Genomic DNA, 20,104 nt, shown 5'->3' on the forward strand with positions numbered 1-20,104 from the left:
ATAAGGGGATTTCTAGCACAGAACAAGTAGATTACATGGGTCAGAACAAAAGGTTCCAAAATAACCCTTACAGTAGCATTTACAATCTGGGGTTGAGGAACCACACAAATTTCTCTTGGAGCCAATAAGGACAAGGATCATAATGGTAGTTCAAGCCACCACATCCTGAACCTCCACCTCCTTGACCACTATATCAAGAAGGAAAGGATCCAACTCTTGAAACCTTGTTAGCAAGATACATCTAAGAAATTGATGTCTGTCTCACGGGGATATGAAGAATTGCTAAAGAACCAACAAGCCTCCTTGTAGAATCTGGAACATCAAGTGGCACAAATTCCCAAGACTCTTACTAAATGTCCTCCAGGTTCATTGCCAAGAAACACAGAGGTTAATCCCCATGAGTCCCTAAAAGTAGTCACTTTGAGAAGTGGAAGGAAATTGGCATCTCCCTAACTCAAGGGTGTGAGAATACATCTCCTGAACCTGAAGTTGTGATTACGAAGAACACATTAATTGGTCATAATGGTGAGCAAAGTGAGAGTGAGCAAATCAAGGATGAGACCAAGATTCCTAGCTTTCAACCTAAGCTACCCTATTTGGCTAAGATGAAGAAAGATCAAAAGATGAGCAATTTAAGAAATTCCATGAAATGTTCAAGATCTTACACATCAATGTTCCATTTGTTCAGGCCCTTGCTCAAATGCCTTGCTATGCTAAGTTCCTCAAGGAACTATTGACTAACTAGAGGAATGTAGAAGAGATGTACATCATTACTTTGAGAGAGGAAAGCTCCATCATCTCCAACAGAATCAAAAAGAAAGAGAAAGACCCGGGAGGTTTTATCATCCCGTGTACTATTGGGAGGATGCTTAATAAAAATGCACTTGCCGACCTAGAGGCAAGTATCAACTTGATGCCTCACAAGATTTTCCAAAAGTTGTGGCTTAGTGAGCTTAAGATGACAAAGATGACTCTACAGCTCACTGATTATTCAGTGCGTCACCCCATGGGCATTATTGAAAATGTGTCGGTCAAGTTGGACCGATTCATCTTCCCGGTGAATTTGATCATTCTAGACTTGGACAACAAGGCTGAGGTTCCTTTGATACTTGGGTGACCATTTTTGGTGACAACATAAGCTTTAATTGATGTAAAGGATGATCGAATGGTATTAAGAGTGGGTGATGAAGAAGTGGTATTCAAGTTGAAATATGATATGTGCCACTCTATTGATGGGGAGCACACGTGCTATGCCTCAGATATTATTGATGATTGTGTTTCAGATTTTGTGCAGGACACGTGGATGAAAGATGGCTTGTTTGAATTACTTGATGATGAAGAACCGCCAGATGGATTCATGGAGGAGCTCCATCCACAATACCACAGCGAAGAGTTCAAGGGGGAACTTAAGTTGGTAGATAATAAAGCCTCTCATGATAGAAGGTGGTGAAAGCATTGTATAACTAGTAACAACAAGAGCATTAGTCCACCAACCTTTCCTAGTGTTGTATGTATCCTTTGGTTTTAAATAAAAGTGAATTTTTTTTATTGAATCATTAACCCCTTACACTTTTGTGCAGCCTAAAGGAAATTTTGGTGGAAATCAATTTTATGATGCACCATAAGCGCTACAAGGTATGTCAAGCTAGTGACGTTAAACAAGCGCTTCTTCTGAGGCAACCCAAGTGTTTTCGTGTTTGTTCTTGTGTTTTTCTTCTTCTGGGTTGTGTTTTGTTTTTCTTTGTTTTATGCTCTTTGTTGGTTGTTTGTTGTTGTCAGACTTGAGTTTTTCCTCTCTTGTGTGGGTCTTTGTGAGCTCAAATGTGCTCAAATTTTAGTTCCAAAGCTCTATTTTCAAGCTAGTGGTTGTTCAGGAGTGTATGTGTTATATTCTGAACCTCCCCTATTTTTCCATGCAAGCACGGTCATGCTTGTCACCGTGCATTTTGCAGGAGCTATAGAAATTTGGTTTTTAGGAGCAACCACAGGCGTGCCCTTACCAATGCTAGTGACTATGCTTACATAAGCTTGCTCTAGCTTCCCCTTGTAGGGTCATGATACAGTTCCTTTGTGTTACAGTGCCTGATACAATTCCACTACAGTGCCCAGAGCCCTAAAATACCATTTTTAGTCTAGATTTCTTCTCGAATGTGTTCTTGAGCTCAACTCGACTTCTTCTAGGCCTATAACACAATTAAAAAAATTTAAATGTGAAAAGAACATCGATTCATCAAAATATGAATGAAAAGTACATAACTCATAAGTATAAAACACATACATTTAGGCACTTATTAGAGATCCATGCAATTAGAACACACTTAGTTAAATAGGTATCACTGATGCTTGCTAGGGATAGTAATGGCACCATGTACCTTTTAATTGAAATTTCAGTGGTTAACCTCCGATTCTTGACATGAAAATTGATGAGTGCATTTTATATAGATATTTTATATACCCTATTGTGTGTTTTACTTGTCCTTTTAGCGTGCTTTTATCATAAACTAATGCTACTTGTGGTATATTTACTAAATGTTGCAAATAATTGAGGTTTACCAAAAATAACAAAAAGAGACTAATTCTGATGCAAAACAGCATTGGAATACAAGTTTCGAGACAAGCAGGGTCCGAAGCACACCCGTGCTTGGAAACACGGGCATGATGAGAGCCCGTGCATTTTACTAGAGTCTGTATAGAATTGTGGAGTACGGTTTCACTATCCCTAGCATCATCGTGTTAAGAAAGCATGGTCGAAAGCATGGGCGTGCTTACCCCAGTGCATTTTACTGGAAATCTCTTGGGAATATCAGCATGGTCACCATGCTCAGTGTGATTTACTGGTTTCCCAGGATCTGGAGCCAAGCGCAGTCATCAACACAGCTATCATCATGGGGGTGCTTACATCTGGAAAGGTTTATTTAAGCCTTAAAGTTAGATTTTGAAGGTGATAAGTGCTTGTGTGATAAGAATGTGAAGTGTTCTTTCCTTATGATGAGTGAAGCTACTAAACTTTTTGAATTTTTGTTACCTTTTATAGATAAATAAGTCCCTTATACGTAGAACTTTGAGGAGTATACTTTGGGTTGACTTGAGTGAGTTCATACACACGATTTCAGGTTTGTTGTCCTTTTTGATTCAAGTTTTTAGCTAGAGCATTGATTTTTCGTATTTAGTGCTGAAATTTTCCTTACTTGTAGAATGCTCTCTTTGCATGCTTTGGTGAACCTAAGGCCAAGCACTTCCAATATTTCCTTCATCTATACATACAATGTTTCAATTTTTGCTTGAGGACAAGCAAATGCTTAAGTGTGGGGGAGTTTGATAAGTGCTTGTGTGATAAGAATGCGAAGTGTTCTTTCCTTATGATGAGCATTACTTTTATCAGGTTTTAACACTAATATGTGTGTATTTATGTTACTTTCATGCATATAGGATTGTGAAGCCGAATCTTAGAGAAAGAAGCCAATGTAGATCGTGAGTGCACCATTTGGAGGAAATCTTGAGAAAAATCAAACGTGAAGACATAAGTCGGGTTCAAGATTCTAGAATATGTGCCAACCTCCTTGTATTCAAGCTAGTACAATGATTTGGAGGGGCACAAAGGCAGTCACATTCTAAGTATTCTGGCTTGTGCATATGTAACAAGATCTCCACCAACGCAGCCTTTCATTAAAGAAGCAAAGTGATCTACAATGTAAACATGTGCCCGTTTACGTTACCTCAATGAAAGCATCGTTTCGGGAGTGTTTTGGACTGGTACTATAGCAGGCACTGTAGCAACACCGTAGCAAAATACTGTAGCAGGTGCTGTTCACAGTCGGCTAAAGAAGGAGTTGTTCAGAGAAGCCACATGGGCGTGTGGAAATTCCACACGCCCATGTGATAATTCCACAAGCCCGTGTGGAATATCCACAAGCGCATGTGGATTCCCGATTCCAGCCTTTTAAAAGCTGATTTCAGCCCCGATTTCAGCCTTCTTTTCTCCATCTTTTCCACAACTTAAGAGAGGATTGCGGCTAGGGTTTTGAGATGTATTGGCTAGGGATTTGGAGAGGTTCTACGGCTCTGACATTGCGCTCTGTTTGGAAGAAGGTTAGTGGGAGAGCTTTCGTCGGCATCGATCCGGCGAGGTGTATCCTAGGCCGGACAAAGGGACTTTTAGACGAGTAGAGGACTCTCCACAAGACCATCGTCACAACTATCAAGGGGTTTTCTATTGATTTATTACTTTTATATTCGATTTCATTTATTGTAATTAGCTCCATGGAGAGCTAAACCCCCTACTGGGTACTTGGATTGTGAACCCTAGGATGTATTCGTTTCATTGAACCTTGTTATTATGCTTTCATTAATTGATGTTTTTATTGAGTTCCAATCTTAATGCATTGATTGTATGAATACTCCCTTAGAGTGACACTAGGGTTGAGAGTTCTTGTTGGTAACACTTGTGAGTGAGTGACACACCATGATAGTTAGACAGAGCTAGATTGGAGAGGATTGAGAGGGTGAGTGAGAGATAGCGGAGCGTCCCCTTTCCCCTCTGGTGTGATTTATTCTACCTCCAATTCCTCGAGTTCTTTGCAGTCATAGTAGAGTGAATGGGCTAAGGGATGACCTTCCGCTGGGGCTTAGTTGCGAGTGCGATGGAGTGAAGCGTTGAAGTGATTTTAGCATCTAGGGCTTAATTGTGGCTAGGGACCTTCCGCCTGAACCAAAGGGTTAGGTCTACATATAGAAAAAGGATTTTTCACTTGGAATTCCTAGAACTCATTGCAATTCTATACGAGTGCGAGGTTGAGAGATTGTCCAATTTCTCCTCCGGGACATGTATAGGGTTAGGCATGGTTGACCTTAGATTTGGGACCATGTATTAAAGGATCTCCACGACTCATTAATGCATTAGTTAGGAAGCATAATAGAGGGTTTTTGCACTTGAAATGAATGTTCTAGGCGGATCAATATCTGAGTACCCCATTTATATCAATTGCCTTACCTCTCCTTTACTTGTGCTCTCTCTCTTGTCCCTTTTACTTTTGTTTGCATTACATCTTGTCACACAAATCACTATTCATATTTCACTTAGTTAAGAAATCATTTAAGTATTTTTACTCTCTACTCCCTATGATTACGATACCCACTCACCTGGGATTTTATTACTTTGACAAACCTGTGCACTTGCGGGACATACGCAAGGGGCGTTGTCAGAAGGGATCTTCTTCTCTCTTTCTGGAGGCACAAGTTAGGGCAGTCATCAGCACCATTCAAGGCTAGATCAGGAATGGAGACAAGCATGGAAAAAGAGGATCATTGGCGATAAGCATTGTTAAGCCTTCTCCTATGTGATTGTCAAGCAAGAAAGCAATTTAATGGATAATTTATGTTTCTCTTATTGCTTTCCTAGGATTATTTATAAGACTATGAGGGGCTAGTCTTTTGGTACCTTGGATTATGAACCTTGACTTCTAATGCTTTGATTTTAGTGATATCATTCCTGAGTTTCCTTGTGGTCTCCCTTTTATTCATATTTTTTATTCATCTTTGCGTTGATTGCCTTGTTGGGGTTCATTATTAACTTGATGTGGGGATTGTCGATAGCCACATGAGCATTGATTTTTTATTGCTAGTTTCCTGTTAGTGCAATAGTAATTTAAGTTGCTTGATAAACGCCTAAATGTATGTATTTTATACATATTTGTTGTGTATGATTTGTGTATTTATTTATGAATCGATGCCCTTTTATGGTTTAATTGGTTCCTTTTGTGTTGCAAGCATAAAAGAAGCCTAGGTGAGCTCTAAAACACAATTCAAGAAAAAATCGACACCAAAAATGGCGTTTTAGAGTCCCAGGCACTGTAACATTGCTATAGCAGCCTAAAGCACAAAGATTTGAAGAAAAAGCTAAGTCTATAATTCCTCATGGGCACTGCCATGAAGTCGACTACAAGCCGACTGAAGAAACAGTACTGTAGCATTCACTGTACAATTTTACTGTAACAGTCACTATAGCAACTTACTGAAAATTTGACAAGTTTTCTAAGGATTCTCACGGCACATTTTCTGACCATGAGCCAAGCCGCAAGCAATCCCGAGATCATTTTTTAAATGGGGATAGGGCTTCATCTAAGGGGTCTTTTGGCCACCCTTTCTCCACCATCATCTTCTAGGGCTTCAAGGCAGTAGGAGAAGGCAGATCTAAGGTGCAAATCCAAGGGGAGAAAAGGAGTGCTCTCAAGGAAAACATCAAGGAGCTTGCCAATGCGGATCCGACGAGCTCTCCTCACCAACTTCTAGTCAACATTTCGACAAAGTTTCTTTGGTTTCATTATTGTTTCATTTGTATCTCGAGATCTCTCTTTTATTCATGTTGAACTAGACTCCTAAGGTCACCGAGCATCCGGTGAACCTTGAGATGAACTTGCTTGTATGGATATTGTGATTTACATTTATGGTATTTGGTTTGGTTTGTAGTTTAAGCTTTGTGTTCTTTGATGTATCAAATTGCATGAGAACTCTATGGTTTGATTTCTAGGTTGTACTTGGTTGTGTGAATATGCCTTGACCATCGTGTATTTCGTACCCCTCCAACCATTAGGGATGAACCTAGATATTAAGTTTGACCCTAATTAGAGATTTCCCTAGCCGTAATGCAATCATAGGAGGATTTAGGTGGAAGCGATTCCAACCCAATACTTGTATGGGATTAGGGGTTATCACCGTGACTATCGGGGTAACCTACTTTTGAATGTCTCTTGGCCCAAAACCACCATTGCCTGTGTAATTCTAGCATCCTTCTACCTTTAGTAGTCCCGAGGGGATCCTCGCCTGGGACCTCACTCTTTCATTACTACTTGATTCCTTAAAGTGCTTATGTGGTGTGCCTTAGTCCAATTTGTCTATAGTTATCTCTCTTATTAGTTTTCTTATATTGTTTTAAATCTACTTTTGTTAGACTAGATAGTGTTGTTTAGGGGAAAGTAATAGCAACTCTTGGGACCCTAGGGAATATGACCCTCTCATGGTTGCACGAGAGATATTACTTGACAACCGGTACACTTGCAGACTCAATCATTGCTAGTTAACCCTAAATTAACTTCATGCTATCTACAGGATAGATCCTATTTGTCTGGCTAGGGCACACATTAGGGAAATGGTTGAGTTCATTCGGAGCCTTGAGTGAGGATGTATGTTATTAAATCCTCTATAGGTGGTCACCACAGTCCAAGAAGAAACTCTTGAATCTTTGCCTAGTCATTGTATTTGTCAAGGGAATTAGTCCTCGGCACTGTCCTTTCCATTGCTATCTCTTCAACCCAAAACCCTATCTCTTCTCCCTTCTCTATTCTTTTCTTCTTTAGTAGTTTAATTAATTCATTTAACCAATCTTTGAGTAGGCTGGATATTAGGAAACAAGCAACTATTTAGAGCTATACCAGTACCTATAAATTCGACTACCTGATCCTATTGGGTACACTTTACTACTTGTATGACATGTGTACTTACAGACACACAAGGTAGTATCAAAAACACTAGAACTCATTGCAATCATCCAAGGATAGGAGAAGGAGAGATTCACTTCATGCCTTAGCATTGGATTATGCACTAGGGAGTCTCGAGAGAGCACTTGGTGTGTTTTTGGTTTCTTTCATTCCGGCTTGATTGTGATTGTTAAATTTAAATATTTTATATTCAACAAGCCATATGTTTCATTAATGTATGCGTTATGCCATTTAGCAGCATTTGATTCATCAAGAAATTCAAGATATTCATTATGGAATAAAGAAGTCTGAAAATTTTTTGAGGTCCCAAAACATATAAACCTCCATAACTGAAAAATGGATCTTTCGCAGCATTTATTTTGGTCTTTCAAGGCATTTTAAAATGCCACCAAATATGGAAATGGCATTTTTGAAAATTGCCAGTATAAACGCTTTCAAAATCATGTTGGTAATGCTCTAGCCATTCGCGTGTTGACACATCCCTTGCATGTGTCCAGAAGTGCATGGGTCATTCAAGTAATAAAGTGGTGTGCATCGATAGTCCAGAGCATCACACGGACTCGGTGGATCAACATCAAATGCATGAGAACCTTGTAGGCTCTGATCTTAGCCATGAACACGACTAGAGTTAGAGAGGTTTTCTCAACCACTGATCATTAACCAATTTGCTAAACTTTCTATTTACACTTGTGATATAATTTTGTTATGGTATATACTTGTAATTGGATACTAAGTAAATCTTTCAGCTATATTTAACTTTATATTATTATTTATATATTAATTTTATTTAAAATTATGTAGCTACTACCAATTAATTAAAATGTGCTATAGTTATAGGAGTAATGGGTCTTATTGCTCTATGAGTATAAAGCTAGTCAGGGTTAAGCCTGATGAGTGCCTTTTATATAGAAATTTTATATATCCTATTGTATGGTTCACTTGTCCTTTTTATGTACTTTTGTTATAAACTAATGTTACTTAAGGTATATTTGCTAAATGTTGCAGACAATTGGCCATTGGATCAAAAGGAACAAATAGAGATGAAATCTGGCACAAAACGGTGTTAGAATACACTTTTTAAGACAAGCACAGTCAGGAAGCACGCTGATGAGTCTAATTCATATCATGTTTTACTTACTCCTAATTCATACTTTTGCTTGTCTTTCAGTACTTTATATATATATGATGCTATTCTGGGTATGTTTGTTCATGGTGTAGGATTTTAGGGTTCAAAGCAAATAGGAGTGAAATCGGGGACAAAAACAACCAAAGAATGCATATTTTTTCTATGTGTCCAAGCTAAGCACGAGTAGAGCACGATCGTGCTCTATCCCTGTGATTATTACTATTTGGAGAATCTGAGTAGCTAACCAAGCATGGGGTTGCTTCCAGGGAGAGCACGGTTGGGGCACAGTCGTGCTCCCTCCATGTAATAAGCTCTAAATTGAAGCATCATCTGCTCACACGGAATCACGGTTTGCGTGCTCCTTGCACAGGCTTGCTCAAGGTGAGCACAGGCAGAGCACAACCATACTCTCCCCGTGATTTTTTCTGGATAACACTTAGCTGATTCGCTTGGAAGTCCCAAGAAGAGGACGGTCTAAGCACAACTGTGCTTGGATCGTGTTGAGCCCGAAAATCACTTTTTAACTCCCAGATCTTGGTTTTCATGGGTATCTTTTGTTTGGAGGCTTTCTTCTACACTTGGAGAGTGCTAATAAGGATGATGATCAAGCTTCACCATACCGTCTAAGGGGATTAAGGTTGATTTAAAGGCACAAGAGATTTGAAGCTCAGCAAAGGAGAATTTGTAAAAAAGGGTAAGTCATGATTTCTCACCTTAGTGCATGATAAGTGCTTGAGTAAACATTTTTTTTTTCTATATTTTACAAGCATTGAGCATCATTTTTATCATTTTTATGTCTCATAAATTGTATTTGGTGTTCCTTTCTGCAAATAGGTTGTGAAGGCCTTGAGAGAAGAAAAGGAAGCAAAGATAGGTTGTAAAGTCACCTTTTGGGAGTTTTTGTGAAACATAAGGATCAAGACACAAGAGGAGCTCATACACATAGGGGTGTGTGCCAACTTCCAAGAGAATTCAAGGAAGATTGTGAGTTGGAAGGGCACAAAGGCATTCACACTCCCATGTCCCAACTTGTATGAAGCATTCAAGAATCTTCCTACTGATGATTAGTCGACAAGAAACTTTATAACCTACCACGCGGATGTGTGCCCATCCATGTAGCCCAAAGAAAAGAGTGTTGGAGACTTGTTTATGAAGAGTACTGTAGTAAAATACTGTAACAAAACCCTGTAGTAGTATTGTAGCAAAACACTGCTCATGCGACCGAGTAAAAATTCCACCCATAAGCGGCTAGGGTTTGGAGAGGAGGTCTTTGGCGAATTTTGGGGATGTTCTACACCAACTTTGATAGATTCTTTCTTTGTCATAGCATTAAGAATGCCTTCAGTGACCTAGCTTCGGAAAAGAATTCTTCAAGAAGTTAAGTGACCCATCAAGGCCATCATCACCAATTGAAGGGGGTTTTATTCCATGATTTTTATTAATTTACATTGCATTATTTGTTTTGTAATTTACCCCATGGAGGGCTAAACCCTAGTAGATATTTGGGCATGTAAACCCTAGGATCTTATTCTTGTATTGATTTACTTTGTGTTTTCTATTAAATCTGAGTTTAATTGAGTTTCAATCTTGCTTTCTAATTACTTTTTTGCCGTATTGATCTTGTGGTTGATTGGTTTGCATGAGTTGTTTGCCTTGGTGAGAGAGAGGTCTCCATTAGGGCTAAAACCTTGAGATTGAAGAAGGTTAGAAGGGTGAGTCATTAGATAGTGGAGTGTCCCCTTTCCCCTTTGACTAGTACATTCTATCTCCATATTCCCTAGGCTTTATACAACCATATTTGGTGTGAGACATGGATTGAGAGATTTCTCCACCGAGACATTGTAGGGGATTAGGGATCTTTCACCTAGAGGTAGGGTTAGGTCTATCCTTAGGAATCGGATATACTCTTAGGAATCTCTAAAGCCTATTACGGTTATATGTGGTGTGAGGTGCTAATATTGAGCGATTACTCCACCGAGACCTCGTAGGGGACTAGTTTTGGTGTTCTGGAGGCAGGGACTGATTATTCTTGGATTGCCTCAACTTGATTAACTCGGTTTAGAAACACTTGTAAATCTTGCACTTCATATTAGATCATATGGGGAGCATTGATTGTTACTTCCCTCATTTCTACTCTTCCATGTTTATTTCCGACATTCATACTTCCCTTTATTAAGTTCATTTCATCATATTTTTGATTTCGACAAGATAACTTAAAAGTAGTTATTACTAATTTTTCCGTTCCCTGTGGATTCGACTACTCGACTAATTAGGTACTTTATTACTTTGACACCCGTGACTTGTAGTACATGTACGCAAGAGGTCTGTTAGTGCATTCATTCTTTCTTCTTAGTTGTATGAAATCATGAGGGGCTAACTGTCCCATGGTGCCCTAAGATGTTAAACTATGTTGCTTAGTGTACTTTGACTACTTGTTTTTAATGACTATGGAGTTCTAATGCGTTCTTGTGTTTATTCATATGTTGCATAACTTGGTGTACTTGATTTGTGTAGTTTTTTGTGTAAAACTTGGCGTGTGTGGGTTACCATTGTTGTGATTGCCTTGTGTAGTTGCAAAACTTGGCGTGTATGAAGCCCGTGGTTACAGTTACAAAACTTTGCTATTTGAGAGCTATAGATGCAGCATTACTTTGAGCACCTGCAAGGATCTTAGGATGTGCTTGGTAGATATTAGAAGTAACTCAATACACTAAAGCACATAGTGATTATCAAGGGGCATTGCTCTCTTGTTGTTCAAAACTCGATCCTAGTCTGCCTGATAGTTCCATCCTTTTTCTTTTTTTGTCTTGTTTAGTGATTCTTCCTACCGACCAATTATTTACCTACTAAAGATTAGAAGAGCAACTAGTATTAGAAGTTCAATCCCTATGGTTCGATAACCCTGCCCCTCATAGGGTACCACTTTACTACTTGTTATGATCCGTACAGTTGTGGAGAGTGCATCAAGTTTTTGGTGGCGTTGCTGATGACTAACAACTTTTAGGAAAATTAGGATTCTAGTTATCAAGTTTTGTTTATATTGTTCATAATTGTGAATATCTCTTTTCTCTTATTTGATCATTCATTTTATCTTTCTTTTCTTATTTCACTTCTTAACCTTGAGCTGATCTTGATCTATCTTATATTGTGAAGGGATAATTATATAACCCGAGGGAGCACTTCATCTCCATTGGTAAGGCCCGATCCAGAGATTGAAAGAAGTTTCCAAAGAAGATTAAGTCAAGTCAATCTAAGTAAAATAGGGTTTGTGGAAGTAAGTATAGAAGTAAATAAAAAGGAAGAAATGGCCGGGAATCAACAATAAAGTATTTCAAATTTTGTCCAACCGAACTTGGAAGGAGTAGGGTCTAGAATTATTCGTCCTCTTGTTGTCATAATCAACTTTTAGTTGAAGCCCAATTTTATCCAGATGGTGCAGCAGATGTGCCAGTTTGAAGAGTTTCAAGATGAAGACCCATATAAATACTTGAAGAATTTCCTAGAAATCTGTGACACTTTCAAGGCAAGCAATGTGTCTGAGGATGTTGTTCATCTTAGAGTCTTTCCGTTCTCCATGCGAGGAAGGGCCAAGCAATACCTGAGTTCCTTGTCTCAAGGGTCTACTACTATATGGAAGCAGATAGCCAAGACTTTATTTACAAGATACTTTCCTCCAGTAAAGATCACCAAGTTTGAGGAGAGATATTGACACATTCGAATTGTATGTGTGTACCACTAGTGCACAGGTGTCAAAGTAATAAAATACTCTGGTGAGTGGGTAGTCGTATCCACCAGGAATAGATACTCAGAAACAAGAAGTATTGCTATTTAGCTAGAGTGAAAACCAATTTGTGATTTTGATTCAAAAGATTAATGCAAGCAAAGATAAAAGAGAAAAAAGAAAGAAGAGGAATAAAGAGAGGTAATCGATGGTAAAATGGGGTACTCAAACAATGCTTACCCTAGGACTATTGTTTCAAGTGAAAAACTAATATTATGCCTCTCTAATTGATATCTAATGAGTCATGGAGATCCAAAGACACACAGTCCCAAACCTAAGGTCAACCGTGACTAGCTCTCTACACTATGCCCCGGCGGAAAGGGATACTCTCAACACCTCACACTGTGTGGGACTGCTTAGAGCTCTAGGGATTCCAAGTGAAATAGAAACTATAGTTTCCCACCATTCCATCTGTGAAGAATAACGCCTTCTGATAATTCTGACTTGGGTCACCGAGGGTAAACATATGACCTCTAATATTTTGTTTTGGCAATAGTTATTTGTGAAACATATATGCTTGTCTTTTTGATCAGTTATGTATTATTGGAAAAAAAACTTGATTTCTGAATTTGATTACGATAAACTTGTATTTTATTATATTTTGTTTGACTTTTGAAATTTTGAAACTTTTATGATCCCGATATGTTTAGTGGGTACTTACTAGCTGTCAAGCTCATAATCTATTGTTTAATTTTATTTCAGATAAAAAGCTTAATAGCTCACCACTTTGAGAATCGGGTTTTGAGGCTTTGCACGCCTTTTGGGTCTTAGCCTTGTAGGTGTGTTGCCATTTGTTAGCGCATCGGGTCTGGCGAGCCGGGTTCGAAGCGTGACATCAAAGCTTGAATCGAGTTATCAAGGAATGGTTGAATGATATGGACTAGAACACTGGAATTGGAAGAGAGATCTGGAATTCGGAAGGCTTATTGTTGAGAGTTCTTGCTTTGTTGCTAAGTTACGCGTGAGTTGTGATTTAATGATGATCCAGAGAATAACAAAGAATAAGACAGGGTTACATGACTCACATGGATGCTTGCAAAATTTTTCATGTTGTGCAAACTTCTTAAATTTGTGGAAGAATATTAACATATTTATTATAACCTGGTTAACAGAGAATTTGCCCTGAATTTTTAAATTACTTAGTATAATTATCACATTATACCGCTAATGTTAAAAAAAAATAGTAGCATAATTTCCGTTCTTCTTGCAAAATAATAAAAGTAATACCATATAAATGCAAAATAACACTCTATATAATGAATTTTTTTTTTCAAAACCAAATCAACAACAAATTCAACAAAATAACACTACAAAAAAAAAATTCAAATATCACTTGATATATTTTGCTCGTCATTGATTAGAAGGTAATTGATAATTTTCATAATTTGAAAAATACCGGTGCTTTATTAAAAAAAAAATAAAAGAAAAAATAAAAGGTCTATTTTAGTATTTAAATTTATTGTTTTTAATTTTTTATTATATATTAATTAAAAATGGCACATTAACAAAAATTCACGTCAGCTTTTGACTCCCGTTACCTCTGGACATGATTTTTCAATTTGAAAGTTTAGGTATTCAAAATACCAAATTTTGAGGACTTGAAGAAAATTAAAAGAAATGCAGAGGGTTTCTCCGTCTGCATAAAGTGTTGTTTGTTTGGAAGGAGTGGAGTGGGATTGGATTGGGAATGGGTCCAATCCATTGTTTGGTTGAAAGGCATAGGAATGAGGGAGGAGTCTTTGAGGAATGAGATGAAGGAAAAACCCTTATTGAGATTTCTCCAATTTTCTTAAAGATTGTCTAATCCGGATTTGGATATGTCCATTTTATGCTTGATTTCAATTGTTTTTCCATCATGTTTTGTCCTTTTCTTTGTATATATATATATATATATATATTATATTTAGAAAAAATGTTATGAACATTGTAAAAAATAATAATGATAATATATTATAAATAAAATAATACTATAAAAACAATAATAATAAAAACAAAAAATGAAATTAATTAAAAAATAACAAAAATAAAATGATAACATTATAAAAAAACAATAATAATAAAGCTTAATTGTAAAATTAATTATAAAAAATAAAAACAATTTAAATAATAATAATAATATATTATAAATAAAATAATATTATTAACTAATATATTTATTTATTTAATATTCACTTAATAAGGGTATAAGAGGCATTTTCTTTTTTTTTTGACAAATTGGCAACAAGCACCTTTTTATTTTTTTGCATTGTGTCTGAGAGGTTTCGAACTCGAGACCTCCCAAACACAAGCAAGATAGGAAACCACTAGGCTATGCCTTGGTTCCTGTAAGAGGCATTTTCCACATATTTTTTCTTTTTATATTTTCTATTCCCAATAAATTACTTTCTATATCTTCCAACCAAACAAAGTTTTTCTTCTATTCCTAATTTATTCCTTCTTATTCTCATTTCTATCTCATTCCTACTCAATTCCATCCCGGCAAATAAATACTATTTTACATGTATACTCAATTCTATCTCTTGTAAACAAACAGTACTTTACATGTATATAGTTATAAATAAGGTCTTCTCTCAGCCTTCTTTGTTTTCCTTCGGCTTTTCTGTGTGTGTGTGTGTGTTCCCTGAAGTGGCCTGAACCGGAGGGAGTAGAAGAGAGAAAGAGAGAGCAAGGGGAGGGATGGTTCTTTGGGTATTCGGATATGGTTCGCTGATCTGGAAAGCCGGCTTCCGGTACGATGAGCGCCTCATTGGATTCGTCCAGGACTACCGTCGAGTATTCTATCAGGGTCATTCCTATTTCTCCCTTTTCTTTGGTCACTAGTCTCCGCTATTTCCATTTGTGGTTGTTTTTTGTTCAATTGCTTGCTATTGATTGTGTTGATTATGGTTTACAGGAAGCACAGATCACAGGGGGACACCGGATTTTCCGGGGAGAACAGTTACTTTGGAGCGTGTACCTGGGGATGTTTGTGTATGTTTAGCACTATCCCCTGTTGTTTATTGTTCTTGTTGTATGACATGTGTGTTGCATTCTGCTTTTGATGATTTTTGAGTGTTTTGCTGGTATTATATCTAGGGTTTTGGGTAGGTGATTTAAATGGATTAGGTATCCTTTGATTCTTCAGGGTTTGGATGGAGATTAAGGACAAGTAGCTTAGATGGGATGAGGAACAAGTGTTCCTATTCTTTTTGGTTGGACAAATTCATCATTTTTTTTGCATTTTATACCTATAAAAAATAATAATAAACATAAAAAATAAAAAATAAAATTAAACATAAAAACTAAAAATAGAACATGTTTTTTCCATCTGTTGACCAAACAATCTACTTAGAAAAGTTTTGCTAGCCACAACATTATTTTTCCTGTTTGGAGAAACACTTGAAGTTGGAATTCACTCTGCCACTGCTCATTGATTAGAAATAATGTAGTTCTCTTTTCGGAATAATATTAGTTCTCCATCATCTAATTTGATCAAGTGTGAATGCTATCTAATTCTTGTGAAAGAATTTGAAAACATGGAATCAGTTTGTTACTCCTAGGGGATCATGTAATTAAATCAAAATACTCAGTGTATTAATGTTTAGATAATGTGATACTACTAGCGTATGAAATGTTATAAGACTTAGAAGTGGTGTCATTAATTTGATATTTGCTAATTTAAGAATTTCTTTTGCTCCAAATATAAATTTTTAATTGGATGTATGGTCTTTCTTACTACTAATATTCTAAAATATGAAAGGGCAATATGCTTATTTGCATTCTTTTTTAGTGAGTTATATATTTTAGTTGATATCCAAACATTGTATTTGGACTGACTTTTGCAATGGCTAACTTTGGGGGACACCGGTGAAAATCAGACTAATTTGACTGTTCCTTTGTGAATATAGTCAAATTAGAAAATCCTGTCAAACTTCAAAAATAAATAAACTAATTAATTAATTAAACTAAACAAAATAACTGCTGTCATTAGATAATTGGTGTGTCATCTCGGCCAACCTGTGGATTTGCTCCAATGGGACTTTAACCAGAGCCAACTTGCTTAGGGCTGTTAATGAACATGCCTGATTTAGGCAACTCTTAGTTGAGCTTGGCTTGGTTTAACTTCGATCAGTGTTGTAGGCGCACGCCTAGGTGCCCAGGCGCAGTGCTGAATCTCCTTAGCATCTCTAAGTGTCTAATGCAAGGTGTTTTTAGTCAGCTGAGGGTTTTTTGTGCTTTTTTGCGCCTTTTTTGAAGCCCAAGGCGCGCTTGATTGACAAAACTGTTGGTCTTGTATTGTTTAAAAGAGCCACAGTTTATTGGGCATTAGTATTTGAAAAGTCTCTAAGTCTATTAAAAAAATTGAATCTAATAACTAAGCAATAAATATTGAAGATGAAAATCTAGAAGAAATTTTTCAGCTGTTGAAGAGGAAGATGACAATGAAGTAGAGCATGATGTAGGTGACTATGATTCCGAACAAGGAAAAGAAGATGAAAACATGAATTTAGAATTTGATGTTAATGATGATGATTATTAGTTGCTTATGTCTTATCATATTAGGAATAGAATTCTGACCTTAAGATAAGACAAGCTTGTTAATATTAGAGTTTAAGGCTTTAAGTTTTCTATTTGTCTATCATATATCATATATATATTACGTGTGTGTGCCTTACTACAATCAGGCGCGCGTTTTTTTGCGCCTTGGGCCTCGAGCAATATAAGGGTCCTAGCGCCTCAGGTGAGCCTTGCGCCCTTAACAACATTGACTTCAATTTAGCTTGAGCAGTTCCCTTTCGGGCTTGAACTTTGCTAGAGTCAGCAACATGGCTTAGGCTTAAAAAGTAAAAAATAATAAACGTTATGTAATAAATAAGAAAAAGAAAAGAACTTTTGTTCTTAATCATGATTTGATCTCGAGATCACCAAAAGAGGAATGACCCAATCTTTCAAAGAAACTTTTAGCATAACTAAAGGCAAACAAAGCTGAACACGACCTAATCTAATGCTGTTCAATCATTTATCTGCCCCAAGCTTCCTAAAGTCATTGAAAAAAAATATAAAGCTTTGGCCTTTTGATTCCTGCTGTTTAGGGAAAAGAACAAGTGCACTCTAGCCCTGCCCTGCTTTCTTAAAAAAGACAATGGGTTGCAAGCTCCTTTTTTTAAGAGCATGCCAGATGGTTCTGTAATATAGATCCATGTTGCCTATTTGTTTTGTTTTAGCAATGAAATAGATCTGTAATGCTTTTAAGTTAAATATTTGTGAAAGTTGTGATTAATTATTATTCAATAAATTATGCCCCGAAAAGCTTATATTATATGACATTTTACTGTTAGACCTTTTGAACTATTGTTAATTAGCTTTTATTATAATAATTTTTTATTTTAAATATTCTTAAGAATAAAAAAATCTATGAAACCAAAATCAAGACTGAAATGGTCCAAATGTTTTATTTTTGGGGTGAACATAAGCTGATAGCATATTTTTAAAACACATTTTATAATTTTTCTATTTGTAAAATTCTTTGACTAGATGATCTGCATTCATATTGTTGCTTTATTTGAGCTATCATTAGCAAGGCCTTCTTTTCAAGTGATTCATTTCTTTACTTCACAGGGATATTGTTTAAGCATAATGGCTCCCTGCCTATATAGTTTTTTTCTGATAAACATAGTGTTTAGAGTAGGCAGAGTTATGCTAAAGACATTTCTTACTGAACCCAGAATGTGATACAATTTTTTGTTATTGTCCGCCTTGATGTTCTACTTGATTGTCTGTACTCTTTACCAGTTGCTCTGCTGATACTTAAATGTTTTCTTGTACCTTCTGAGAATTCAGTGGGGTGTTGCTTATAGAGTTTCAGGAGAGGAAGATGAGAAGATTGCTTTATCGGTAAGATGATCGAGCTGCAGTTCTAGTTGAAGCAGTACTGCTATCAATATTTGAAAATTTGCATGTCTTCAATAAGGTTATTGAGTTGCCAGGTCAATTCCTTTGTGGCAGACTTGCATCTAAATGAGGATTTATTTTCATTTAAATCTTTCTTTTTTCCCCTTTCAAAGGGATTAGATCCCTTAATAAAGGTAGTATTGATAATTAGAGCCACACAAATAGAAAAACGAAAATGACCATTTGAGATTTCAAGTCATCCGGTTTCTGTTTATGAATGGAACCAGTACAAGGGATGCACATTTTCTGGGGAAACAACTAATGTTTGCAAGCAAACAGTGGAAATGGTTTCTTCTCAAAAGTTTAAAGGGTTTTTTTAATTTCTTTTTTAGCTGTGTATGGATTAAGGATAATTGGAGGAAAGGGAAAAAGAAACGAGGGGAACTTAATATATTATAACATTTGGTTTGAAAATGTTCAATAAGATGTATATGCAAATAAATGGAAAAAAATTCCCCTTGAAACTTTTTCTTTTGCCTTCCATATTTTTCCTCAATTTCTCTTACATTTCCTCCATTTTTCTCAATCCAAATGTTGCCTAAACTTCCCTAGTTAAGGTGTACGAACTTCAAAATGTTATGATTCTAAACTGCACACATGTCACCCCATTTGTTAAGCCAAATTTTCTGGTGATGAAATTATTATGTAATTCGGAGAACATGTTGAACATCATATTGATCTGGAAATAATTTCAAAGTCCATAGCAAAAAAAAATACCTTAACAAGCGTTTCAGCAGTTTAATTTGCATTGTGATCATTTATATGATGTTGAACCTTGATTTTCTGCTATGTCGTCAATGAAATTATATAATTTTTGGATTATTGGTAGATTATATGTGTTAATGTTTAGATCATACCAGAACTTATAATCTGGTCATAAATATTAGAATTCATTGTTTAAACATTAACTGTGCTGCTTACTGCATCTCAGTACCTGGAAGTGAGGGAAAAACAATATGATGTGAAGTCTTATCTTGATTTCTTCACTGTAAGTTAATGAAAGTGAGCCCTCCTTGTGCTTTATTATCTAAAGATTCCTCAATCAACATCGAAAAATTTTCAGGACCCATCATCTACAAGCCCATCAGTATCTGGAGTATTAGTGTAAGTGGTAAACTGCAGAAACCATTATTAAGAATTTGAGCTCGTGAAGCACTACCTGATGACAGTGTCATTTTAGATACATAGCTTCACCAGATAAAATGATCAATGTGAATTACTTGGGTCCAGCATCACTCGGGGAAATAGCCAAGTAATAATGCTTACCCTATATGTTTAATTAAATAATTGCTTCAAGTGTGTAATGTGTTCATGTGGTCTGCTTTAATATTGTGTAGACAAATCATTCATGCTGAAGGTCCGTCAGGACCTAACAGGGACTACCTTTTCCATCTTGAAGATGCGTTAATTGAACTTGGTGAGCCATGTTCATAGTTTTGCTCATCTCTGCCATTTGATGCAACTTTTGTTTATACTCTTTGTGCTGACTTATGCAGGATGTGAGGATTCTCATGTTATAGAACTGGCAAATACAGTTCGAAAGATTCTTTCTGATTTAGAGACTGGTTGATATGATAAGCAAGGCGACTTTATGTCAGATAAAATGTTAGCTCGCCATTTGAAAATTTATCAAAACAGCGTATTAAACTACTTCAGATGCTTCATGTGATTTATATCTGACAAGAAATATGAAGTTCTTGTGATCAGTAATTCTGATAATATTTATATCATAAATGGCTTCCGAAGCAAGAGTTGCTGGATTGCTGTCTTCCA

The 20,104-nt window shown here is 36.6% G+C and overlaps 1 protein-coding gene across 2 annotated transcripts; it reads left to right on the plus strand.

Moving 5' to 3' along the window:
- Positions 1–14,967: 14,967 nt before the first annotated feature.
- Positions 14,968–20,104, plus strand: LOC120282670 (gamma-glutamylcyclotransferase 2-3). 2 transcript variants are annotated; one of them, XM_039289509.1, is made up of 8 exons: positions 14,969–15,185; positions 15,294–15,370; positions 18,221–18,274; positions 19,263–19,319; positions 19,395–19,435; positions 19,512–19,583; positions 19,669–19,748; positions 19,828–20,104. In XM_039289509.1, the coding sequence occupies exons 1-8, from the start codon at positions 15,077–15,079 to the stop codon at positions 19,899–19,901; spliced, it is 564 nt and encodes a 187-aa protein (XP_039145443.1). In that variant the 5' UTR covers positions 14,969–15,076; the 3' UTR covers positions 19,902–20,104. The 2 variants fall into 2 exon arrangements, with proteins under 2 accessions (XP_039145444.1, XP_039145443.1); XM_039289510.1 differs by lacking the exon at positions 19,263–19,319 and having other exon boundaries at positions 14,968–15,185.

Source organism: Dioscorea cayenensis, chromosome 18 (genome assembly GCF_009730915.1).
Source record: "Dioscorea cayenensis subsp. rotundata cultivar TDr96_F1 chromosome 18, TDr96_F1_v2_PseudoChromosome.rev07_lg8_w22 25.fasta, whole genome shotgun sequence".
Lineage (NCBI taxonomy): Eukaryota > Viridiplantae > Streptophyta > Magnoliopsida > Dioscoreales > Dioscoreaceae > Dioscorea > Dioscorea cayenensis.

What these genes read in the sequence shown, in the direction of transcription:
- LOC120282670 (XM_039289509.1), top strand. Translation starts at nt 15,077, where the DNA reads ATGGTTCTTTGGGTATTCGGATATGGTTCGCTGATCTGGAAAGCCGGC. An exon ending in CTTATCTTGATTTCTTCACT is followed by an intron (nt 19,320 to 19,394) that starts GTAAGTTAATGA and finishes AAAAATTTTCAG; the next exon opens with GACCCATCATCTACAAGCCC. An exon ending in AGATGCGTTAATTGAACTTG is followed by an intron (nt 19,749 to 19,827) that starts GTGAGCCATGTT and finishes TGACTTATGCAG; the next exon opens with GATGTGAGGATTCTCATGTT.